The sequence below is a fragment of the Delphinapterus leucas genome, chromosome 17, assembly GCF_059928025.1.
Source record: "Delphinapterus leucas isolate spDelLeu-1000000601 "Yukka" chromosome 17, BTC_Dleu_Yukka2, whole genome shotgun sequence".
NCBI lineage: Eukaryota > Metazoa > Chordata > Mammalia > Artiodactyla > Monodontidae > Delphinapterus > Delphinapterus leucas.
The window spans coordinates 4,583,770-4,605,533 of NC_143145.1; the positions used below are offsets into that span (position 1 = coordinate 4,583,770).

The 21,764-nt window shown below is 49.4% G+C and overlaps 1 protein-coding gene across 1 annotated transcript in view; it reads left to right on the forward strand.

The window, feature by feature from the left end:
• Positions 1-16,859: 16,859 nt before the first annotated feature.
• FAM135B (family with sequence similarity 135 member B) overlaps positions 16,860-21,764 on the forward strand; it is a 181,026-nt gene continuing 176,121 nt past the window's right edge. The window contains exon 1 of the mRNA XM_089899196.1: positions 16,860-16,881. Coding sequence (XP_089755322.1) covers positions 16,860-16,881 — 22 coding nt within the window. The remainder of the gene's footprint in view (positions 16,882-21,764) is intronic.

A 21,764-nucleotide genomic window follows, 5' to 3' on the forward strand; every position in this document is an offset into this window, starting at 1 on the left:
CACGAACCCGTGTCCCCTGCATCGGCAGGCGGACTCTCAACCACTGCATCACCAGGGAAGCCCCCATCAGCCATATTTATCAGCCAGCTCCTGAGAAAGGAAATGCAATTGGTCATTACCTCTGTAGGAAAATACTGCATTGGCTAGAAAGGCTCTCATCCTTAGACTTCCCAGGTCCTAGTGCTTTGTCAGCAGGGGTTAAAAGGCCATTTTTCTTTCTTTTTGCTAAAGGCTGGGAAAGTAGATGTGAAAACAGCTCTGGGACCAACATTTGGCTCAGAGCCTGGGCTGGTAAACAGATGGGTTCCTTTCAAGTGTGTGGCTATCACTCAGGGAAGAAGGTGACATGAGTGCCATGTGCCTCTCTTGTGCTTGCTCATGATTTTATAGTTATTCCACTTCTGTCTGTAGCTGTAGGTGGGAATTCAAAAGAGGCAACCAAGACTCAAAGTTTCAGTGATGGAGGTTAATCCTTGGTCAGTTGCTTCATTTGCAAATATCTTCTCCCATTCTGAGGGTTGTCTTTTCGCCTTGCTTATGGTTTCCTTTGCTGTGCAAAAGCTTTGAAGTTTCATTAGGTCCCATTTGTTTATTTTTATTTCCATTTCTCTAGGAGGTGGGTCAAAAAGGATCTTGCTGTGCTTTATGTCATAGAGTGTTCTGCCTATGTTTTCCTCTAAGAGTTTGATAGTTTCTGGCCTTACATTTAGGTCTTTAATCCATTTTGAGTTTATTTTTGTGTACTATGTTACGGAGTGTTCTAATTTCATCCTTTTACATGTAGCTGTCCAGTTTTCCCAGCACCACTTATTGAGGAGGCTGTCTTTTCTTCATTGTATACTCTTGCTTCCTTTATCAAAAATAAGGTGACCATATGTGCGTGGGTTTATCTCTGGGTTTTCTATCCTGTTCCATTGATCTGTATTTCTGTTTTTGTGCCAGTACCATACTGCCTTGATTACTGTGTCTTTGTAGTATAGTCTGAAGTCCAGGAGCCTGATTCCTCCAGCTCTGTTTTTCTTTCTCAAGATTGCTTTGACTATTCTGGGTCTTTTGTGTTTCCATACAGATTGTGAAATTTTTTGTTCTAGTTCTGTGAAAAATGCCAGTGGTAGTTTGATAGGGATTGCATTCAATCTGTAGTTTGCTTTGGGTAGTATAGTCATCTTCACAGTGTTGATTCTGCCAATCCAAGAACATGGTATAGCTCTCCATCTGTTTGTATCATGTTTAATTTCTTTCATCAGTGTCTTATAGTTTTCTACATACAGGTCTTTTGTCTCCTTAGGTAGGTTTATTCCTAGGTATTTTATTCTTTTTGTTGCAGTGGTAAATGGGAGTGTTTCTTTAATTTCTCTTTCAGATTTTTCATCATTAGTGTATAGGAATGCAAGAGATTTCTGTGCATTAGTTTTGTGTCCTGCTACTTTACCAGATTCGTTGATTAGCTCTAGTAGTTTTCTGGTAGCATCTTTAGAATTCTCTGTGTATAGTATCAGGTCATCTGCAAACAGTGACAGCTTTACTTCTTTTCCGACTTGGATTCGCAACTCAATATCAAAAAAACAAACAACCCAATCCAAAAATGGGCAGAAGACCTAAATAGACATTTCTCCAAAGAAGGTATACAGATTGCCAACAAACACATGAAAGAAGGCTCAACATCACTAATCATTAGAGAAATGCAAATCAAAACTACAATGAGGTGTCACCTCACACCAGTCAGAATGGCCATCATCAAAAAATCTACAAACAGTAAATGCTGGAGAGGGTGTGGAGAAAAGAGAACCCTCTTGCACTGTTGGTGGCAATGTAAATTGATACAGCCACTATGGAGAACAGTATGGAGGTTCCTTAAAAAACTAAAAATAGAACTACCATACGACCCAGCAATCCCACTACTGGGCATATATCCCGAGAAAACCATAATTCAAAAAGAGTCATGTACCAAAATGCTCATTGCAGCTCTATTTACAATAGCCAGGACATGGAAGCAACCTAAGTGACCATCGACAGATGAATGGATAAAGAAGATGTGGCACATATATACAATGGGATATTACTCAGCCATAAAAAGCAATGAAATCGAGTTATTTGTAGTGAGGTGGATGGACCTAGAGTCTGTCATACAGAGTGAAGTAAGTCAGAAAGTAAAACAGATACTGTATGCTAACACATATATATGGAAGCTAAAAAAAAAAAAGTTTCTGACAAACCTAGGGGCAGGACAGGAATAAAGACGCAGATGTAGAGAATGGACTTGAGGATATGGGGAGGGGGAAGGGCAAGCTGGGACGAAGTGAGAGAGTGGCATGGACATATATACACTACCAAACGTAAAATAGATAGCTAGTGGGAAGCAGCCGCATAGCACAGGGAGACCAGCTCAGGGCTTTGTGACCACCTAGAGGGGTGGGAGAGGGAGGGTGGGAGGGAGACACAAGAGGGAGGAGATATGGGGATATATGTATATGTATAACTGATTCACTTTGTGATACAGCAGAAACTAACACATCATTGTAAAGCAATTATACTCCAATAAAGTGTTAAAAAAATTTTCAGTGATGTGCTCAAGGGTGCAGAGCTGGTAAATGAGAATTTCCTTACCTTTAATCGGAGGAATTTGATCCTATTAGCTTTTCTCAGAGAGTGGACCATAGCCTATCAGTCCAGACGATAACCCACAAAAATAAGAATATCATACTCAGGGAAGCTAGAGAGATACTCTGTACTAGATTTGCTTGGAGTGTCATAGAGGAAAGTATCCTATCAAAGGCTCTGAGAAGTCCTGCAGCCTTGACATCTGCTTAACTCAGTTTCTCCTAAGCTTGGTTGAGCACGGAAACCTCTTTTGATATAACACCAATGAATATTTCATGTAAAAGAGTGTCCAGGCTCAAATTTGTAAAAAAAAAATATGCTCACTTAGATGATCCCTAAGGGATCTTCCTTTGAACCTCAAACATTTTGTGAGTTTCCTAAGTTGCCAACCCGCTTGCTCAGCAGACAGCACCGTGAAATCCCGTCAGAGGTCTCGGGATGGTTGGTGGTTTAGTTTCCGCAGTCACCAGACTTTTGACAATAAACTGCACATAGTCTGCCAGTGTTTCAGTTCTTCATCTAAGACAGCATTTCGCAAACATTACAGCTTCTTGGAACGTGGACCCACGTCAAGGGCATCTTAAAATATGGGATACGGAGGTGTCTAAAATTAGGGGAAGGAATCACTGCCCCTAAGTATGGAGTGAGGCTGTGGGTAGCCCAAGGAGAAAACGGCCATGGCGACCTTGGAAGGTAGAACGTTGCTGGTCTCGGATGGGTTTAAACAAGGGCTGAGCAGCGGTGCGCTAAGGCATCAGAGAGGATTCCTCAGGTTGGAAGCATCCTTTCCACATTTGGGTTCTGCTGGAGCAGTAGGCGTCTGACCTACTTTTCCCGGCTCATCTCTCCCAGCCCTCTTCCTCTGATCTTCCCTCCCTCCCACTTCCATCCCAAGGTGGTGGGTGGTAGATGAGGCTGGGATAAACCAGGGAGATACATCAGCCTATGGAAATGGCCAGGCTTCAAGCCTACCACCTGCTCTCTGACCCCTGGGACTGCGTCCTGCCCCCCAGCCATTCCAGAACTGGTATTCGGCAGCACGTCATTCTAGACAGGGCCCTGGGTAAGTGGCGGCATGATTTGCCTTACGTCTCCCAGTCTGGGACATCCGTGTTCTCCTTGAGACCCATCTGAGCTGGGGTATCTCTGGCTTCACCATTAGTCAGGCTTCCTTTTGACCTCAAGCAGAATCCCAGCCAAGTATTGCTATCATTTCATAACACCCGAAGCTCACATTCCAGAGAGAGCCAGCACAGGGGGGACTCTTTTGCCCCAAACATCCATCCACCCATCTGATATTTGCTGAATCTTTACACAGTGCTAAGTACTCTGCAGGGCCCCTGGGAAATAGATATGAATAAAACCAAGTTCTTGGGGCTTCTGGCCTGATGGGGAAGACCAGTAAGGCAATGAGGGATTATCTATGCCCTGGATAAATATAATGAGGCACATCCAGGCATTGGGGAGTCAGAGAGGATGCATGCTAATTAAAGGCCGATTTTCAGGCGAAACTATAAACGTATGTGGTTTGCTACGTAGTTTCAGTGGGTAATGATGTATATTCATGGTTTTGCTTTATAACCTTGCCGAGGGTACACTTTTTACCTACCAGGTCAGATGAGCTCAAGGATTCCTTCCGTAATTAGGACTTTTTGTTGCATTTCCACATGATGCCCTCTGCAGATGGGGTAGGATGATTCTGACTTGAATGTTTTGGCAGTGAATTTTACCATGAATATAATTGCTCACCAGGAAGTCTGTGCAAGTCATGTTCAAAGTAGCCATCAGCCTGGGAAGATATTAGATATTGATTATAGTTCATTCATTCATTCATTCATTCAATAAGTGTTTACTGGGGACCCGGTGTGCCCAGCATTGTTCCAGGTCCTGGTGATACAAAGTTGAAATTTTGTTTAGTTTTTTAAATAATAGACTTTTTTTTTCCCCCAAGGAACTCCTACAGAGGCCCTCCCCGCCCACTCTGTGAAATAGAAGAGGCTTGGTCTGCTGACAGGAGGGGTGCGAGAACCTTTGAGCTCCACCCAGTTGGTTAGCCTAAATTCCCTTGATGGGTTCTAAGAAATGCCTCTCCCCTGCCCTGGGGTTATCGGGATGCTCTCTGCAAGCCACTCATGTTGAGAGGAAATGACTGGGGAGAGATTAGAACTCAGCCTCTATTTTGGACAAACTAGACTGAATCCTGTTCTGGCACTCAGCTGAAATAATTCATCTTTCTGAGCCTCCATTGCTTCCTGTGTAAATGGGTGGCACTCATGGGGCACGTCTTCGAGAGTTGCTACGGACACGATGATGTCTTCTTCATATCCGGCCACTTCTGAGCGTGAGTGAGGACCTGTTAATAATTCTGCTGGGACAGTAGATGTTAACTGGGACATTCCATGGAAAATAAGGACACATGGGTTCATCAAGATGATGCTAAGCAATGAGTCCTAACTCGGTGTGTCTTTAAAAAAATATTATTATTGCCTCTGTTATTCTTTTATTGATGAGGAGGTTGAGACCAAATACCCACGGCAAGGTAGTATGGTGGAATGAACTGTCCCGTAGTCTTGGAGGACCTGGGTTCAAGTTCTCGTAAGAAAGTGCATACTGTTCTCCTAGTCTATGTTGGAGCAAGAGTCTGCCAAGGAATTTACCAGATGTTGTATGAAGGGAAGTAGAGGCTGGAGGCTGGGCCGGGTAGGGCTGAGGACCGAGTACAAAGCATTTTTACTATTTTCTCTTGGTGTCTGAGTGCTGACGTCTCAGTAGCATACTTTGCATGGCTGCTTCAAAAAGCTTTTCATCACACACGGTAACATGTCGCCTTCAAATGAATGAAAGATCCCGCACTTTGGAGGAATGTCCTCCACTCCTTCTTTGCTCCCCACACCACCCCCTCTCCTACCTCACCTGCAGGACCCTCTGATGTCTGCATTATCCCCAAATCAAGCCTTCACTCCACACCCTGAGGTTGGGTCTGCAGGTTGATGAGCTGGACCCCTCCCTCTGGGGTCTCCGAACTTGGTTCATTTCTAATAAAACTTAGGGCTCACTTGTCGATGCACTGAGAGTGTCTGTTCCTAGTTACCTGAGGCCTGCAAGGGCGGGGAAGCAAGGTAGCCAGGTTTCAACATGTAAGCTGAGCAGATTTAATGGGAAATCACCCATGGGAGAACTACTATTTTTAGCAGCATCTTTTTGGCTACAGATGCACCTCATACCCTTGATAATCCAATCAGTGCCTCTTCTCTCCCTTGGGTCCTTTCATCTGTGTGGACCCAAGGATCCCACGCTCTGGAATGTCTATGTCCTGACTACTTGCAGCCCTGGTGGGTGCTGGATGGTGGCCCTTCCCCGTTTTACAGAAGGTGCGAAGTAACTGACCCAGCGTCATACAGTCCTTGAAGGGCAGAGGCGCAGAACCTTGCTCTGAGTCTGCGTAGTCTGGAGCTGACGGAGAGGAGAGCAGTCTGAGTCCCAGGAGAGCCCCATCACCAGGCCGAGGGTGGGCAGAGGCACCGGAGGCTGGCGGGCAATTCCTTAAGCTCTGAGAATACATGCAGTGTCCAGGGGAGGGAGGCGGCCACCCTGCCTGGTCCAGGAGGCATCTTGGGGCCGCGATGAGCAGGGGGTGCCAACGTCTCTTTCTTGTCTGGGGATGAAAGATCCCAGCAGGTGCCATCTTCAGGGGAAAACGTTCTGGGGACATGAGCTCTGATGTCAAACTCTTGAAGCTCTGTCCTGTGGGAGAAGGAGACAAATCTGTGGAATCTAAACCAAGAAGAGGAACCCAGAAGGGGCAGGCAGCCTTGAAATCAGAGCTGACATCAGAAAATCTTGAGTTAATTTTGTTCAGAATGAAGTAGTTTTTACTGAGCTATGGGATGGGCGAGTAGCACAATACAAGCGTGTGTAATATTGGAAATGGTATTTTTTAAGTTGAGGTAAAATTCACATAACACAAACTTTACATAAACGTAAAGTGTACAGTTCAGCAACATTTAGCACATTCACGGTGTTGTGCAACCATCCCTTTATCTAGTTCCAAAGCATTGCCATCACCTGAAAAGGACACCCCATACGCATTCAGCGTCACTCACCAGCACCTTTCTCCCCATCCCCTGGAAACCTCGCACTGCTGTTTCTATGGATATACCGGTTCTCAACAGTTCTTATGAGTGGAGTCATACAGTACATGACCCTTTGTGTCTGGCTTTAACGTTTTCGAGATTCATCCCTGTCATGGGGCTTTCCACGCTGGCCGTCTGGCTCCAGACTGTCACAGAACCGGGGCCCCATACGGGATCACAGATGCCTGTGGGATCTGAATCTACTGAAATAGTTCACTGATTCTTGAGCAGCTCAGGATCGGGGGTGATTCTCTGTCAGGTGATCAAACGCTCTGCTCTCCAAACTAGTGGACTGCACACCCCAGCTCCAGCACAAGTTAGCCGGGATCTGGGGCAAGACAGTCAAGGAAACCTCTTTTGATACATGTTTAGTTTGTTTCTGTGGGTCCTCCAGTTATGTGACTGAATGAGCCATCCTATGGATAAATGCAGGGGGCGTGCACATCCTTTGGAGCAGCAGTAGGTACTGGCTGGGGGTAGGTCCAGGGAGAGGACAACCAGATGGGCTCTGTTCTGCATGGGCTCCTTGATGCTCTCTGGTGGGGGAAACAGGGCGAGCTGAGTCAGTGCACCTGCAGCTCTGGGTGAGGTTTTCCCGTGTGTGGCGAGGCAGACAGAGTGGAAGCTTGTGTGGAAAAATCTGTGTTCCAGTCTGCACTTCTGCCAGGGACGTCAATTTCCCCACCACAATAATTGTTATGTACAAAGTTGTGGGCTTCCCTGGTGGCGCAGTGGTTGAGAGTCCGCCTGCCGATGCGGGGGACATGGGTTCGTGCCCCAGTCCGGGAAGATCCCACGTGCCGCGGAGCGGCTGGGCCCGTGAGCCATGGCCGCTGAGCCTGCGCGTCCGGAGCCTGTGCTCCGGAACGAGAGAGGCCACAACAGTGAGAGGCCCGCGTACCGCAAACAAAAACTAAAACAAAAACAAAGTTGCTGTAAGTTTGAATAAATAGATGAGGGCATCCATAGACTGTTATTTAGGGAGCCTTCACTAACAGTATCTAAGAGCTTGTGTTGGATGCTGGGGAGAAAGGGCTCCAGTGAATCTGCTCGTGCTCTAGTCCCCTCTCCGTCCCCCCCGACCCCATGCCCGGGTCCTGGGGACTCAGTAGGTCAGATGGAGCCAGAACACAATCAAGAATAAACTATTTCATATGTCTTTATAGCAGAGCTGGGAAGTGGCTGTTCAGCCTTCTCATGTTATCACTTTCTCTCCTTTTTTCACTCTCAGTGAGAATGGAGCCTGCCACGTCTGGCAAACGTGCTTACCTTATGGACACACGGTCGAGGGCGCACACAGGGCTTAGCCCACAGAGGTCCCAGAACCCAGGGTCACACCCACCAGTAAGGGGCAGAGCTGGCCTTCTGGTGCAAGTCTGTCCCCAAAGCCTGCGCTCTTTTCAGGAAGCAGAGTTGCCCTTCCGTCGCACAGATGGATAAACCGAGGTCCATAAACAAAAATAAATGACATGAATTTACGCCAGGGATGCTGCCATTGCTACCCTGATGCCCCGCGGCATCCTGTTTGTAGGAAATCAGTAGAGTAACTGCCTTGATTTGTGGAGCACTGGCTGTGACCCAAAGACTGTGGTAGGGATTTTGCCTGTATTATTTTAATCCTAAAAGACATATGGACAAAGGTAACTATTGTTCTCATTTTGTAGATAATGAAAATGAGGCGTCACAGAGTTAAATAATCTGCCGAAACTTGTATCTTTGTTAAGCAGCAGAGTGGTTAAGATCAAGGTCTTGGGCTTCCCTGGTGGCGCAGTGGTTGAGAGTCCGCCTGCCGATGCGGGGGACACGGGTTCGTGCCCCGGTCCGGGAAGATCCCACGTGCCGCGGAGCGGCTGGGCCCGTGAGCCATGGCCGCTGAGCCTGCGCGTCCGGAGCCTGTGCCCCACAACGGGAGAGGCCACGGCAGTGAGAGGCCTGCGTACCGCAAAAAAAAAAAAACAAGGTCTTTGTGAGTCAGGATTTTCCTGCTTTCTCCCCACAAAGCACAGGGGCCCATAATTTGCTTTCATGCTCAAATGTCCAGCGCCAAGCATACTGTTTGGCACATAATGTGCGCTTAGTAAATGTTTGCTGAGCAAATGAGACCTGTGCCCAAGGAGACCCACCTGAGACCAGGGAAGATGAACTTCAGCCTCATACCTGCCCAGATCCAAACTCTGCAATCCAGTAGGACCGAATCTCGGCGAGGTCAGGTTCGTGGCACCAAGGCCACCCAGGTGGTGAGTGGCAGAGCCTGCATGCAAACTCAGGTGTGTCTGACCCTCAGTTTCCCCGCCTCCCCTAGAGTTCCTTTGGCTTCCCAAGCTCTGTCTGGCCCGGAGTGGAGCACATGTGCAATGCAGACTAGGAGAAGACCTTCTGCGCTAACCCAGCAGGTGTGCCGTCTCCCTGCCAGGCTCCTTCTATTTTGGGTCTGGCAGGCAGTTCTGCAGGGAATTCCTCAGAGACCATGACGGGGGCCAGAGAGCAGGGATAATGGTGGGGCTGTGAAGGCAGATTTCTAGGACAAGTGGAGACATTGAAACATAATTAAGGTAACTGCAGTCTTATTAGATAAATAACACTTGGGATTCAGGGCATGTTTCCCTCCCAGACACGGGCGCACAGAGAAAGGCGAAGGCATTAACTACATCAGGAATGTCCTGCTGGGCCAGTGGGGGTGATCTAGAAAGAGTGGGGTGGAAAGGGCAGAGAAATAGAGGAAAATGAAGGTCTTGAGAAGGGACATAGTGACCTCTTTGTACCCAGGCTATTACACGATTCGCCTTAAATGGCTGTATGTGCCCTCCTCCCCCATCTCTCAGGAGATTGCGTGAAGTACCAGCTTCCTTGGGTGTGCACAGCCAGCAGCCTAACTCCAGCCCTGCTGTTTTCAGTTGCACAGCCCTGAGTTGGGCTCTGTCTCCACCAGTCATTGGCCCTGGGCCCTCACTGAACCTCAGTGAGCTGGGTAAAGTTGGAAGCCTGACCCTCTCAGGGCTCCTGTGGGGTTGAGTGAGAGCCAGTGCCAAGCACAAGGAACATGACAGGGGCACCATGGGTGTGTGCCGTTCACAGAAGGAGGGCATCCAAGGTCACCCAGCTCCGACTGTATTCTCTGATGATGGGCAAGTTACTTAGTCTCCTTGAGCCTCTATCCCCTCATCTGTCAAGTGGGGATAATGATTGTAGCCACTCCCAGAACTGATGGGAGATTAAGTGGGTTGATGTGGTAAAGCACATAGAAAAGCCTGACCCATGGCAGCCATTGAATAAAGACTAGCTCATGACTATCTGGTCCACATCTCATGAGCTGGTGTCCCCTGGGACAAACACACTCCACATATGGGCTTTGTTTGGACAGCAGGTGGTTTTGAAAATTACTAAATTCATTTCCAACAGTTGATATCAGGAGATTTCACCTAATAAATAAGATGTCTGTCTTCTGTTGGAAAATAGATCGGGCAGCTCCAGGCCTACTTTGCTCAAAGGCCACCATCACTGGGGCTCAGGGGTGCTGTTCTCTGGCCCGTCACATGACCCGCGGTCTCCATTGACTCATGCAGGGCACCTGCCTGGCCTGATCTGGCCCGACAAACCATGTCATAAATGAAGAGACTGAGTCATAGGCATGTGTGTGCTCCTGGAGGATCTAGCTTCCAGTGTGGGTGGTGTGAATCCTTGATTAGCACTTTGACTCCTGTATCATTCTATCTGTCTCTCCATCCGTCCATCCATCCATCCATCCCTCATCCCTCCCTCCCTCCCTCCCTCCATCCATCCATCCTTTCAGCTGTCATGTAGATACTTATTTTGTCTCACACTCTGACCCGCTCCCCAGGACATCAGAGGCTCCGAGAGGCACACAAAGAGATAATGCAAAGGAACAAAGGATGGGTTGAGGGAGGGGAGATGCCAGGTGTGTGCTCAGTAGGGGCTGGAAAGTAAATGGCCTGAAGGTTCCAGCCTGGCACTACCCACTGAGGCTCCACTCCCACGCAGAGGTCCCCGTACTGAAATCATAGTTATCCTTTCAGGCAAAAGGGGATTTTCTGCTAGTGAATCTACCCCTCCAGCCTGTAAGCTAAGTTTCAGGAAGTAAATTCATTGTTCATAGATAACAATGTTCATGGCACGCAGCACACTCTTGAAATTTTTTTTTTTTTTTTTTTTGGACAAATCAGCGTCATAGTCCCTCCACCTTCAAGACTTACACCAAGTATCAGCATGTAAAAAATTGTGAGAAGTCCTTCAGGGTCAAGGATTAACCTTGCGTGATCCGGTGATTCCCAAATTTATTCAACCAAGAGATTCTTTAGGGAAGAAACACCTGTTAAAGAATATTTTCAGAGCATAGTCTGGGAGGTAGTTTTGAAATCCTTTCCAGAGGTCTGGAGAGGAGAAAAGAGGGGCAGAGAGGTTGGCACAGGGAAGAGAAAGCAGTGCTCAGCACACTGTCCCTTGCTTGTGCCAGGACTGTCTTGTGCTGATCTAATTCCCCGCAGACCCATTTTACAGATAAAAAGCTAGAAGCTTGCAAGATGTTAGGCTATTTTCCTGAGGTCACAAAGTGACCTAAAAAGTGCAAGGATCAGGTCTAATTCTAAAACACTGTTCTTTTCCTGTTTGGCTCAGAAAAATCCCATGCTAGTGGACATCAGAGTAACTTGGCTCTGTGACTTTGAGGGGGAGGGGAGAGGTGGACAGGCTGATGGGGAGTGTTCACAGTGACCCTGAGTTCCAGAAAGATGAGGCGCTTGCAACAAATACAGGATTTATTCCCCCCCTGCTTTCAAATGCCTTGTCCTCCCTGCTCCCCTCCCACTGTGGGCTTCATGCACACTTTAGTAATTTAGTGCATTACTCCAGTTAACTGTGTCTTCACACATAGCAAAGTGCTACTTAGTCTTCCGGCCTAGAGAGTTCCCTGAAGCAGGCCTGGAGGTACATGCAAGTCGGGCGTAGAAGCTAGAATGAGTGAAAGGGGTTCCTGGGCTGGGGGCCAGAAGATGAAAGAGCAGTTTGCAAAGACTGTTGCAAAGACAAGAAGGGCAAATATTTATTCAAATGAGAGGCTTACCGTTCCAAACTGCATTTGAGTGTGTGACTGTGCAGGGTGGTTTCCATGTGCGATCCAGACCCCTATGAACCAATGAATATCTAGGCCTGTTCACCCCACACCCTGCACTGCCTCCTGGGCTAGGTGCTGCGTCAGACAGGTGAGCATCCTTCCTTCCTGTGCAGTTACTGCTAGAGGCCCTGAGCAAGAAGCCGGGACCACAGGTACACTGCCTTGACTGTAATCCAGGTTGTGCTTTTCATTTAGCTGTGTGACCCTCAGGCAAGTTGCTTAACCTATCTGTGTCTCCTCTGTAAAATGGGAATGATTGTAATAGTATTTACCAATGGGTTTGTTGGGAGGATTAAATTAATTACATAAAAACTCTTAGAATGGGGCCTGACACCCGGGGAGCAGTCGGTAAATATTAGCTGTTGGAGTCATTATAGGACAGCGGTAATGAGTAAGAGGGGATCTGACTGAAGCAGGGCAGGGACCGAGGGCGAGTGGCTAGCCTGCTTGATTTCAAAGGGCAGCTGGCATGTAAATTCTTCTTGAGGGACAACTGGGAGGTCGAAGGGTTGGTGAGGTTAGGTCAAGCAGAGGAGTAGTCAGTGCAGAGATAAGGAGGTGAGAGCTATGAACTGGCTTGAATGTTCTGGAAATCAGTGGCGTCTCTGTGAGGCTGGCAGGTTGAAAGACATTGATGGGGTGGGGAAGAAGCTGGTGCTGGGGGTGGGTTGAGGTAGAGCCCCGTCTTGGGGTAGTCCTGACCTCTAGGTTTTCATCTGTAAAATGGGAGTGATGACATACAGGCAGTGAGATACTCACTGGAAGGCACCTGGCCAACCAGCATTTCACAAATACCTGTGGATCCAAGACCAGAAAGAAGGAGCTTGGCTTGGGAGAGAAAGGGGGGTTGCAGGAGTGCAGGGGAGGGGCGAGGGGTGGTGGCATGGGAGCTTTTGGTTCTGTGGTTCTGGAGTGTGGTCTTCCGCTGCCCCCAAGACTCCCAAGCCCCCTTCTCATCCTTCCAGACCCCTGATGGAGGGTCCAGATGCTTGGAAAGTTGCTTTGAGGGTGATCCTTCTTCCTTGTGTCCAGAAACCTCTGTTTCCCTGGGTAGCATCTGCAGTGTCATAATGATCCACACAGTTGCTTCTCTGTCTTCCTCCTCAAAGTGTGAATTTATGAAGGGCAGAGTTTCCATGTGACTTACTCGACATCCCCGGTCCTTAGCTGTGCTCCCACCCCACTGTAAGCGCTGTGGAAGGAGACGGAAAGGAAAAAGCAGATCTAGACACGGTCACCCCCCCACCCCCGCTTCTTGCCTCTCTTTTTCATCTCTCTGCACGCTGGAATAATGCAGCGCTCAACACACACACACACACACACACACACACAAAGTGACTGAGATATTATATAATATGGGGGCTTTTGTGTCTGGCTTCTTTCACTTCGCACAACATTTTATGGTTGGTCCACGTTGCTGTATATGTCAGTACTGCGTTCCCCTTTATGACTGAATAATATTCCATTGTATAACACATTTGCATTTGTTTACCCATTTATGCACTGATGGAAATTTCATTCGTTTCCATCTTTCGATTATCGTGAGTAATTCTGCTATGAACGTTCGTGTTCAGGTTTTTGCTTGAACGCCTGTGTTCGATTTTGGGGGGTATGTACCCAGGAGTGGAATTGCTGGATCAGGTGGTAGTTCTATGTTATCTCTGGAAGGAACTCCCAAGCTGTGTTCCCCAGTGACTGTCTCATTTTATATTTCCGCCAGCAATGGACATGGGCTCCAATTTCTCCAGATTACTGCCAGTGCTTATTTTCAGTTATTATTTCTTTGTTTATTAGAGCCGTCCTAGTGGATGGGATCTCATTGTGGATGTGATCTCATTGTGATTTTGATTTGCATTTCCCCAGTGATTGATGACGTTGAGCCTTGCACATGTGCTTGTTGGCCATTTGTACGTCTTTGGGGGGACTTGATTTTACTTAAAGGGTGAAGGGAAGCCAATGGGGGTTTATAACGTAGGAATTGTATGAGTCTATTTCCATCTCAATAGACCTTCTGGCTTCTGGGTGGAGAATGGAGGAGGCAGGTGACCACCTGGGGGGTATTTTAGGAGTTTTGGGGAAAGATAAGGGGGGCTTGAGTGACAGTGGTTCACAGCTCCGTCGCTTACTCTCTGACACTGGGTAGGTCACCCCTCCCCGGATCCTCAGTTACCCCCTCTGTGGAATAGGGTAATAACAGCACATCCTCACAGGAGGGTGTTTAGGTTAAGTGGGGTCGTGGTTTCAGAGAGCCCACCTGGGTCTGGCGTGTGGTGGGAGCTCCAAGAAGCAGGGGCAGCCTCCCAGGCGGCAGCTGGCGGGTGTGACCCAGTCAGAGTCTCAGGGGAGACTTTGAGGGGCTCCATGTTGGCAGCTTCACCCATCTCATCTCTGCCCTCCCGCTGCTGGGCTGCGGGGAGAGCAGGTAAAAGGAGAAGGGAGAGGGTGGCGGGGTGGAGGGGCAGACATATCCCAGACTACATTTTCTCCTCTTCCTCTCTGTCTGTCTCTCTCCCCAAAGCTCTGCTCCCGGACAGACTCCCCTGTCACCAACCCACAGCACCAGAGGAGGCCTCTGCATCCCGGGGTCTGAGCTGCACTGGGAATCGGGGACTGTGGGAGGCTGCACAGAGGAATAGAGGCTCAGACCCTGTGAGGCCTGGGCCCCAGCTGGTTGTGGCCCTTTGGGGGCAGGACTTAGAGAGTCCGGTTCTGGTGCCACCCCTTCACTGCCTGCCTGGCCGCCTCTGTCATGCTCATCTTGTCTAATCAAGCATAATGTTTGTGCGAACTGTTTACTATTTGTCCTTCTTCATTCTTGAATGTTGGGTAACACTTTGTGTGTGGTTAAGTATGTCAGGTTAAGCGGGAGATGGTCACCTTAGCGACTGCATTTCACAGTGCTCAGCCTTCACAGGTGTGCGTCCTCTTCTGTAATCGCCATTCCCCTCCGCCTCTTACACAGGTGAGGTAGTGATGGACCACCCCCATCGTCCTGGGACAGGCTTCCTGTACAGTCCCCTTATAGCACGGACTGTAGCGTACAGTAATTATCCGTTGTCTTATCTCCCTTTCTTGAACTCCTGACTTACGCATTCATGACTCCCTGGTAGCTACTACCGTTGCTGACACTAAGCCTTGAGTTAGTGTCAGTATTTGCATGATTGAATGGACCAGGGATCTCATCATGACCACAAAGGGGGTCTGAGCAGGTGTGGCTGAGACATTTATAAAGGGAAGATTGTTTTTAAAAATTAAAAAGCATAAGCCCATGATTAATTCATGCCCCAAAAAACAGGTTGTCATTGTCATTTTATAAAGATTAATATCCAAGCCAGTGTGCAGGTTGCTGTTTCAAGTTTGTTCTACCTCACACTTGGAGGCAGCTACCCAAATCCTTGACGCTGCCAGTTCTTGCATTGTTTGTTTTTCCTTCAGGGTCTTACCTTCCAGCCTTACTCCCTGCGTGCCCGGTGTCCCCAGCACAACCCTGATTCCCATTTCCCAAGCTGCTTATCACCCGCTCCTCGCTGGCCAGGGACTCAGAGCCCAGTCCGTGCCGTGTACAACCATCGTGACATTTATTAGCCGCGTGGGCTTAGGTAGCTACAGCCGGCTTCTGCAGCATTAGTTCCCCTCACAAAAACGTGGGCATTTTTATACTGATCTGTTAGGTTTGGGGTTGAAGATTAAATGATAGAAAATGATGAAGTATCCAGCGTCAATCACAGTTGTTCCAAAAGTTTTGCTTCCTTCCCCCGCACATCCATGATCCTCTTTGCTTTAAATATGCCCCATCTCAACCCTCCACTCCTAAATCCTGTACTTTCTTCAGGACTTGGCTGAATTCTAACCTTTAGTTCATCAACAGGTATGTATGGAGTGCTGTCTCTGGGTCAAGCCCTTTGCTGCCCACTGGGATACAGCAGCCCAGGAATAGAGGAGGGTTTGAGCCCCTGGAGGTGACATTTTGAGAGGGTGATCTAGAAATTAAGCAAGTAAAGAATTCCATAGGGTAGTTGATTCTCCAAGTATCCTCGAAGAGGGTGGTACTAGAAAGGAGCCATGAGGAGGGGGAAATGAAGGCTTGTTGAGGAAACGACAGTTGTGCTGAGACCGGGCGGAAAACGGAGGACCGGTGCTGGGAAGTCTTCAGAGAGCGCCTTTGAGGCCACTGGGAGACCCAGGCCAAGGCTTCACGTAACCTGCAGGGCTACGTGAAGGAACAGTGAGGGGCCCGTATGCGGGGCATCTTGAGGCCGTGTGGTTTTAACCAAGGAGGTGCAAGGCCATCGGGGGGCGCGTGGCTGAGGTTACCTCCCCCGTCACCAAGGAGGTGCAAGGCCATCGGGGGGCGCGTGGCTGAGGTTACCTCCCCCGTCACGACCGTCGTTCCTGTGTTGCTGAGTAGAGAAGGGACCCCTTAGGAGGGACCCGACCGCCAGAGAAGCAGGGACACCAGCGCGGAGGCTGGTGTCCTCCAGCTGCGAGTCGAGGGAAGCAGTGGCGGAGGGAGGGGACCAGCGGCCAGCCTCAGCGTAGAATACATACGTGTATCTTGGGAGGCAAATGGCAGGGCTTCTGAGGCCTTCCCTGAGGTTCCCTTCATACTCCCGTACTTCCCCCCACCCTGAACTGCACACACACACGCACACACGTATACACACGCGTGCGCCCCTTTATCTGGCAGAACACCCACTCCCTCCTGTCGCACCCAGGAACAGGCCACCACAGCCCCGCTGCAGCGCGCGCCCCGTCCCAGTAGAGGCTTTGCCTGCCTGGGTCCCTTGTGAGACTCTGAACTGCTGTCTAGAGGCCGTGACTGTACCTTTTGCTCCCTGGATGGGTTCCCTGGGCTCCACGCTGGAGGCCCGGCGCTCGGTAGGTCCACGGGGCATCTGGTCGGTATGACTAACTACATCAATGAAGCAGTGAGGGCCGGGTAATCACTGGGCAACCGGCCTCCTGGATGGGAGAGGAAGAAACAGTGTTAGGCGCAGATGGCTCTCGGCCGGGGAACAGGTGGGTGTATAGGCCCAGCCCGGTTGGTGCCAGGCGTCAAGCTGAACTCGGCCACGCGAGGGTGACTGTTACTGATACAGACACTCACGCCGAGAGCTGGCCCTTGGGCTGTGTGAGGCCGAGATCGTGTCCATATGGCTCATTTCTGTGTCCCTAGCTCCTAGTACAGTGCCTGGGGCATCCTGACCAGACAGGACACGTTGGTTGAACAACAGTGATTACAGACTTTCTAAAACAGGGGAGGACAGGGTGAGCCATAGAGCTTGGAAAGGTGTGACGGATAGAGGAGGTGGACCTCCAGGGGGCTGTGAAGAGATTGGGGGTGACAAAGGCAGAGCCGGGAGAATGGACACCAAGGAGAGTGGACATCCAGGCAAAGAGGACGGTCACGGTCTTCTTTGCTAAATGCAAGGAGCCAGCTCGATTGGAACAGCATTTCTAGAAAGCGTTGGAGGGGGTTTTGACAGAAGGAAGGAACAAACCAACAAACGTAGCTATTACCTTTCAAGAAGTTAAAAATCAGTATTTCAAAAAGAATCATACAGAGATTAGGTCTCTGAGGTTGCCTTCCTTTACATTAATTACCTCTCACCCTCCCCTCCCCAAAAGTGTTATTTTCATGACCTTTCGCATTGAATTTTAAAGATTAAATGAAATAAACGGGGAGGCCTTCAGTATCATGGGTTCCAAAAGTTTTACCTCTGTGCCTTCCATTACCTCTTTGCTCTGATACACCCCTTTCTCATTTCTGTAAATGATTAATATGAATAAATGGGAAAATTAGAAAGTACTCAGGGTCCCATCAACCTAAACGTCAGCTAATATGAATGCTCGCTCTGGGTCCAGTTGCATTTATGTCTCATCACATCTACTCTTCTCCTCCGAGACACATGTGTTTTTTATAGCTGTTGAGGACTGAGGTCCAACCGTATTAAGCCACTGGCCTTGAGGTTACAGAGAAATAGGCGTTGGATTTGGGATCCGGCGCAAAGCACGTCTGGCTTTAGCAACTCTGAGTGGAAAGTCCAAGTAACAGAATGGACTCTGGGTACCTCGGGGTTTCAGGGCTCCTGGGTCCGAGCCGAAGGCATTGTTTATACTAGAGCTGGAGAAGACGTTTGGCCTCACTGGCACCTAGATCAGTAGATGACAGCACAGATAAGGACGTTTTCATGGTTGGGAGGAATGGGGTCACTCTTGGTGGTCATGCAAATGAATGGACTTTGCCAGTCCTGTGACTCCCCCTGCCCCTTTGACGGTGGATGCATCCAGGCCAGACTAATGCCTCCATCCCCCTCTTCCCATCCTCTCCATCCATCAGATCTCCTCTTGGATTCCTCTGCATCGTCCCGGGATGCCTTCTTGCTGGACCATGCCTGCAGGGCAGTTTTCAAGGAAAGGTTAATTATGAAACGAACCCCCTCCTTTCATTTTAAGGGAGAATATTTCTAACTATGAGTGAAAGGCTTATTGTTTCTCTCAGTTACTGTTCACTGAGTGTCTGTTGTCACTTTAAAAATAATGTCAATGACAGCAGCAGGTACTCTGGGTGTTTTCTGAGTGCTGGATATCACGATATGTACTTTATATACTTCACATGTAAATGCTTCGGTTTCTCACACTAACCCTGCTGGGAAGGTATCACGAGCCCTATTCACAGATGGTAACACCGAGGATCAGAGAAAAAGGTACCTGTACCAAACTAGGAACTAATAAAGGACAGGGTTTGTGGCTGTGAAAGTTTGGCCCCAGCCTTTGCTACCTCCTCTGTTACCTAGCTGCCTCTCTGTGTACTCTGGGGACTCAGTTTTCTCTTCTGTATAATGGGTAGTTGGGCTTCCTAAGCCCCAAGGCCCCTGCAGCTGTGTGAGTCTGTGAGCCAACAGCTGAAGCCCCCATAGAAGCCTTACCTGGTGCGATGCACCAACCCCTGGAGGTACCCCTGGCCCTGGAGGCAGAGGAGCTTGCAGCATCAGCTCTACGTAAAGTAGAGCCCAGGCAGGCTGCTTCTCCCCTTCTTCGTAGCTCCCAGGAGGCTCCAGAAAACATCATTTCACGTCGTTTTCAAGTCCCTCCCTCTCTACCTTGGCTGAAAGGGTGGCTGGGAGGAGGGTGGCCATTCGTGTGTGAGAAGGTTGACAGTGGGTGCTTCCAGATCTTGTGGGTGGTCCTTGTGGGAACACAGACGCAGGCTGAGTCATAGCCGTGCTTGGGAAGCTAATGACAGACGCCAGCAAAACCGGGTCCCAAAGCTCCACGGCCGGGGCACAAACAGATAGCGCCTCTGAAATGCCAGCCTCGACTCGCTGGGTGGGAGCCTCGCGGCTTACTTTCACCTCCTCTCCTGTTTACACTGTGGCTTCTGGAAGGATAAATAGTGTCCACTGCAGTGGAGCCGCCACTGGGTACTGTATCCCTCTTGGATGCTGGGTCCTCTCTGGAATCTTCTCCAACAAGATGGATTGTGCTGCCTTGCTTTTCCTGCCCCGAGGACAAAAGGGACTCAAGCTTGCCTTAAAACTAAGAGCCATGGAATCATTTCACCCTTAAAGTCCTAAGTAGGGGCCTGGTGCCAAGTGCTCAGGGAAGCTCTATATTTGATCGGAAAGAAGAGTAATCAACTCATTCATTCATTTGCTTATCCATTTATATGTGAACTTCTCTTGTATTTGTGTATTATTCCATTCCTCCTCTCATTTGTCCCACAACTGTTATCGTGTGCTCTTCTCTACCATGTTTTTTGCTAAACGCGGCGGCTGCCCTTCCTTTAAGCAGCTCGCAGTGTAACCTGAAAGATGGATGTACTTCCAGAACATAGGCCGGTCAGGGCTGTTGTGGCATGTATGCGACATTCTGGGGGCTTGTGTTGGGAAGGTGGTGGCATGGCCGTTCAGGAGCGACTTCCTGGGGGAGCTGTGTTGGACATTTAAGCGTGGGGAGCTGGTCAGGTAAGGAGGACATAGGTGAGCCACCTGGTGGAGATAACGGATCACACAGAGGTAAGACGCATTCAGAGGCGGTGGAGCGCTTTGATGAGGCTGCCTGCAGAGATTCTGGTGGGCGTGGGTGACAGAGAGAAGACAGATTGGCAGGGCAGGAAGGTCCCAGAGTTTGAAGGGCCTGGTTTTTCTGCTAAGAGTTTGGGCTGCGCTGAGGTTAAACATGCATCACTGTCAGGCTGCTCCTATAGCAGAGGTGGGTCTGTCTGCGTTAAGCCTTACAGAGCATCACACTCTAAGGACCCGAGGTCCTTCCTGGCTTTTCTCTCAGATGGCTCTGTGACCCCGAGACAGCGCCAAAGCCACTCAGACTTTCTGTTTCCTCGGCCCCAGTATGAGGGGCTGAACCAGGTGATCCCTGAGTTTCCCGTGAGGTCTAAACTTCTGAGATACTGATGAATCTGTCACACCCACTTCCTCCCCCATGACCATGCAGGTATCAGGGAGGCCACCCCTTGCTCCTTTTCCCTCTTGGGGCACCTTCCACGAGCAGATGAGATCACGGATGTGACAACTTTGACCCCCAGGAATGTAAGGCCACTGGACTAGAAATCGGGAGACGGGTTCTGAACGCACCACTCTGCAGGGGTGGCCAGCGCTCTTCCCACTCTGGGCCTCACACAGCTGCATGATGAGGGTGGTAGAGGAGCCACAGCGGGGCTTGCTGGATCTCTGCACTTTGACGTATGAGGTCGTAATACCTGGGTAAAGCTGATGGTTTCAACGTGTTAAACGAAGAAACCGCCAATGCAAAACCAGCTGACATCTTCATACGACACAGCTTGAGTTGGGTGGACGGCCGTCCTGCAAACAAAATGCTCTTGAAACATCGTAATGCATGTACAGCCTTAGTAGTCACAGGTAGGGAGCACTGAGGACTCTACTCCAGGCTCGCACCCAAAGCAAGAATCCCCTCTTCAGCTTCTGGGGAGAACTCTGCGTCTGAAGGTGCTCTTTCTGGCACAGGGAATCAGTGCCGTTCAAGGCGGGACTGTCCGTTATCTCCGGCTTGAGCTCTCTGTCATTGCATCGAAGGCTCTCCCACCTCAGTGTATGGAAGATGCTATTACCACCTCCCCAGCTTCTGTCTTCCTCAGGACCCAGAGAGTCGGGAGCTTGACCCTGAACCCAGGAACCTTGGCCATGTCCTGAACACCCCCAAGCCCTGGGTCCTGAGAGCTGGCCCTGGACACCACCCAGGTCTTCCCCTGGTGCCTCAGTGTGCTGTCTGCCCAGCTCAGCCGAGCTTCTCCTGCTGGCCCACCCCCCTTCCAGGGTGAACTTCTTTGGGTGTTTACGCTTGCCTTTGCTGTGTGTAACCTCCTATGATTATTATTAGTTATTCTAATGTTAGCATTATCCACTGCTTATTGAGCGCCCAGAATGTTACTGGAACAATATCCATTAGTGTCAATCTGAAAAAAAAAAAATCACTGCAAAATAGACGCTACTTTCAGCTGGGAGGGAAAACCTGGTTTAACGTGACCCAGCTAGTCCCTGAAATGGTCAGCACGTGACCCACGTTTGGCCGGGTCAGAGCTGCTGCCCTTTGCATGATTCTCACTGTCTCCCCGAGAGCTCAAGTCACCACATGCCTTTTATGTGTGCACGTGTGTGTGTGTGTGCGCGCGCGCACACACTTAGGTGCCCGTTTGTGTACGTGCATTTCAGGAGGTGGGAGGAGAGATGAATTGCCACCCGCTCTGGTCACATGCTTAACTTCTGGGTGAGTGCCACCAGCATTGGCAGGGAGGGGAGGCTCCATGCTGGGAGCTGCCAGCAGCAGTGGTGCTTCCTTGCCTTTGGTACTTTAAGGTTCTACCTGAGTTTACGCGTCTGTTACCCTTTTATGAGGTTGTGAAACCTTACGTGACTTCATGCCTG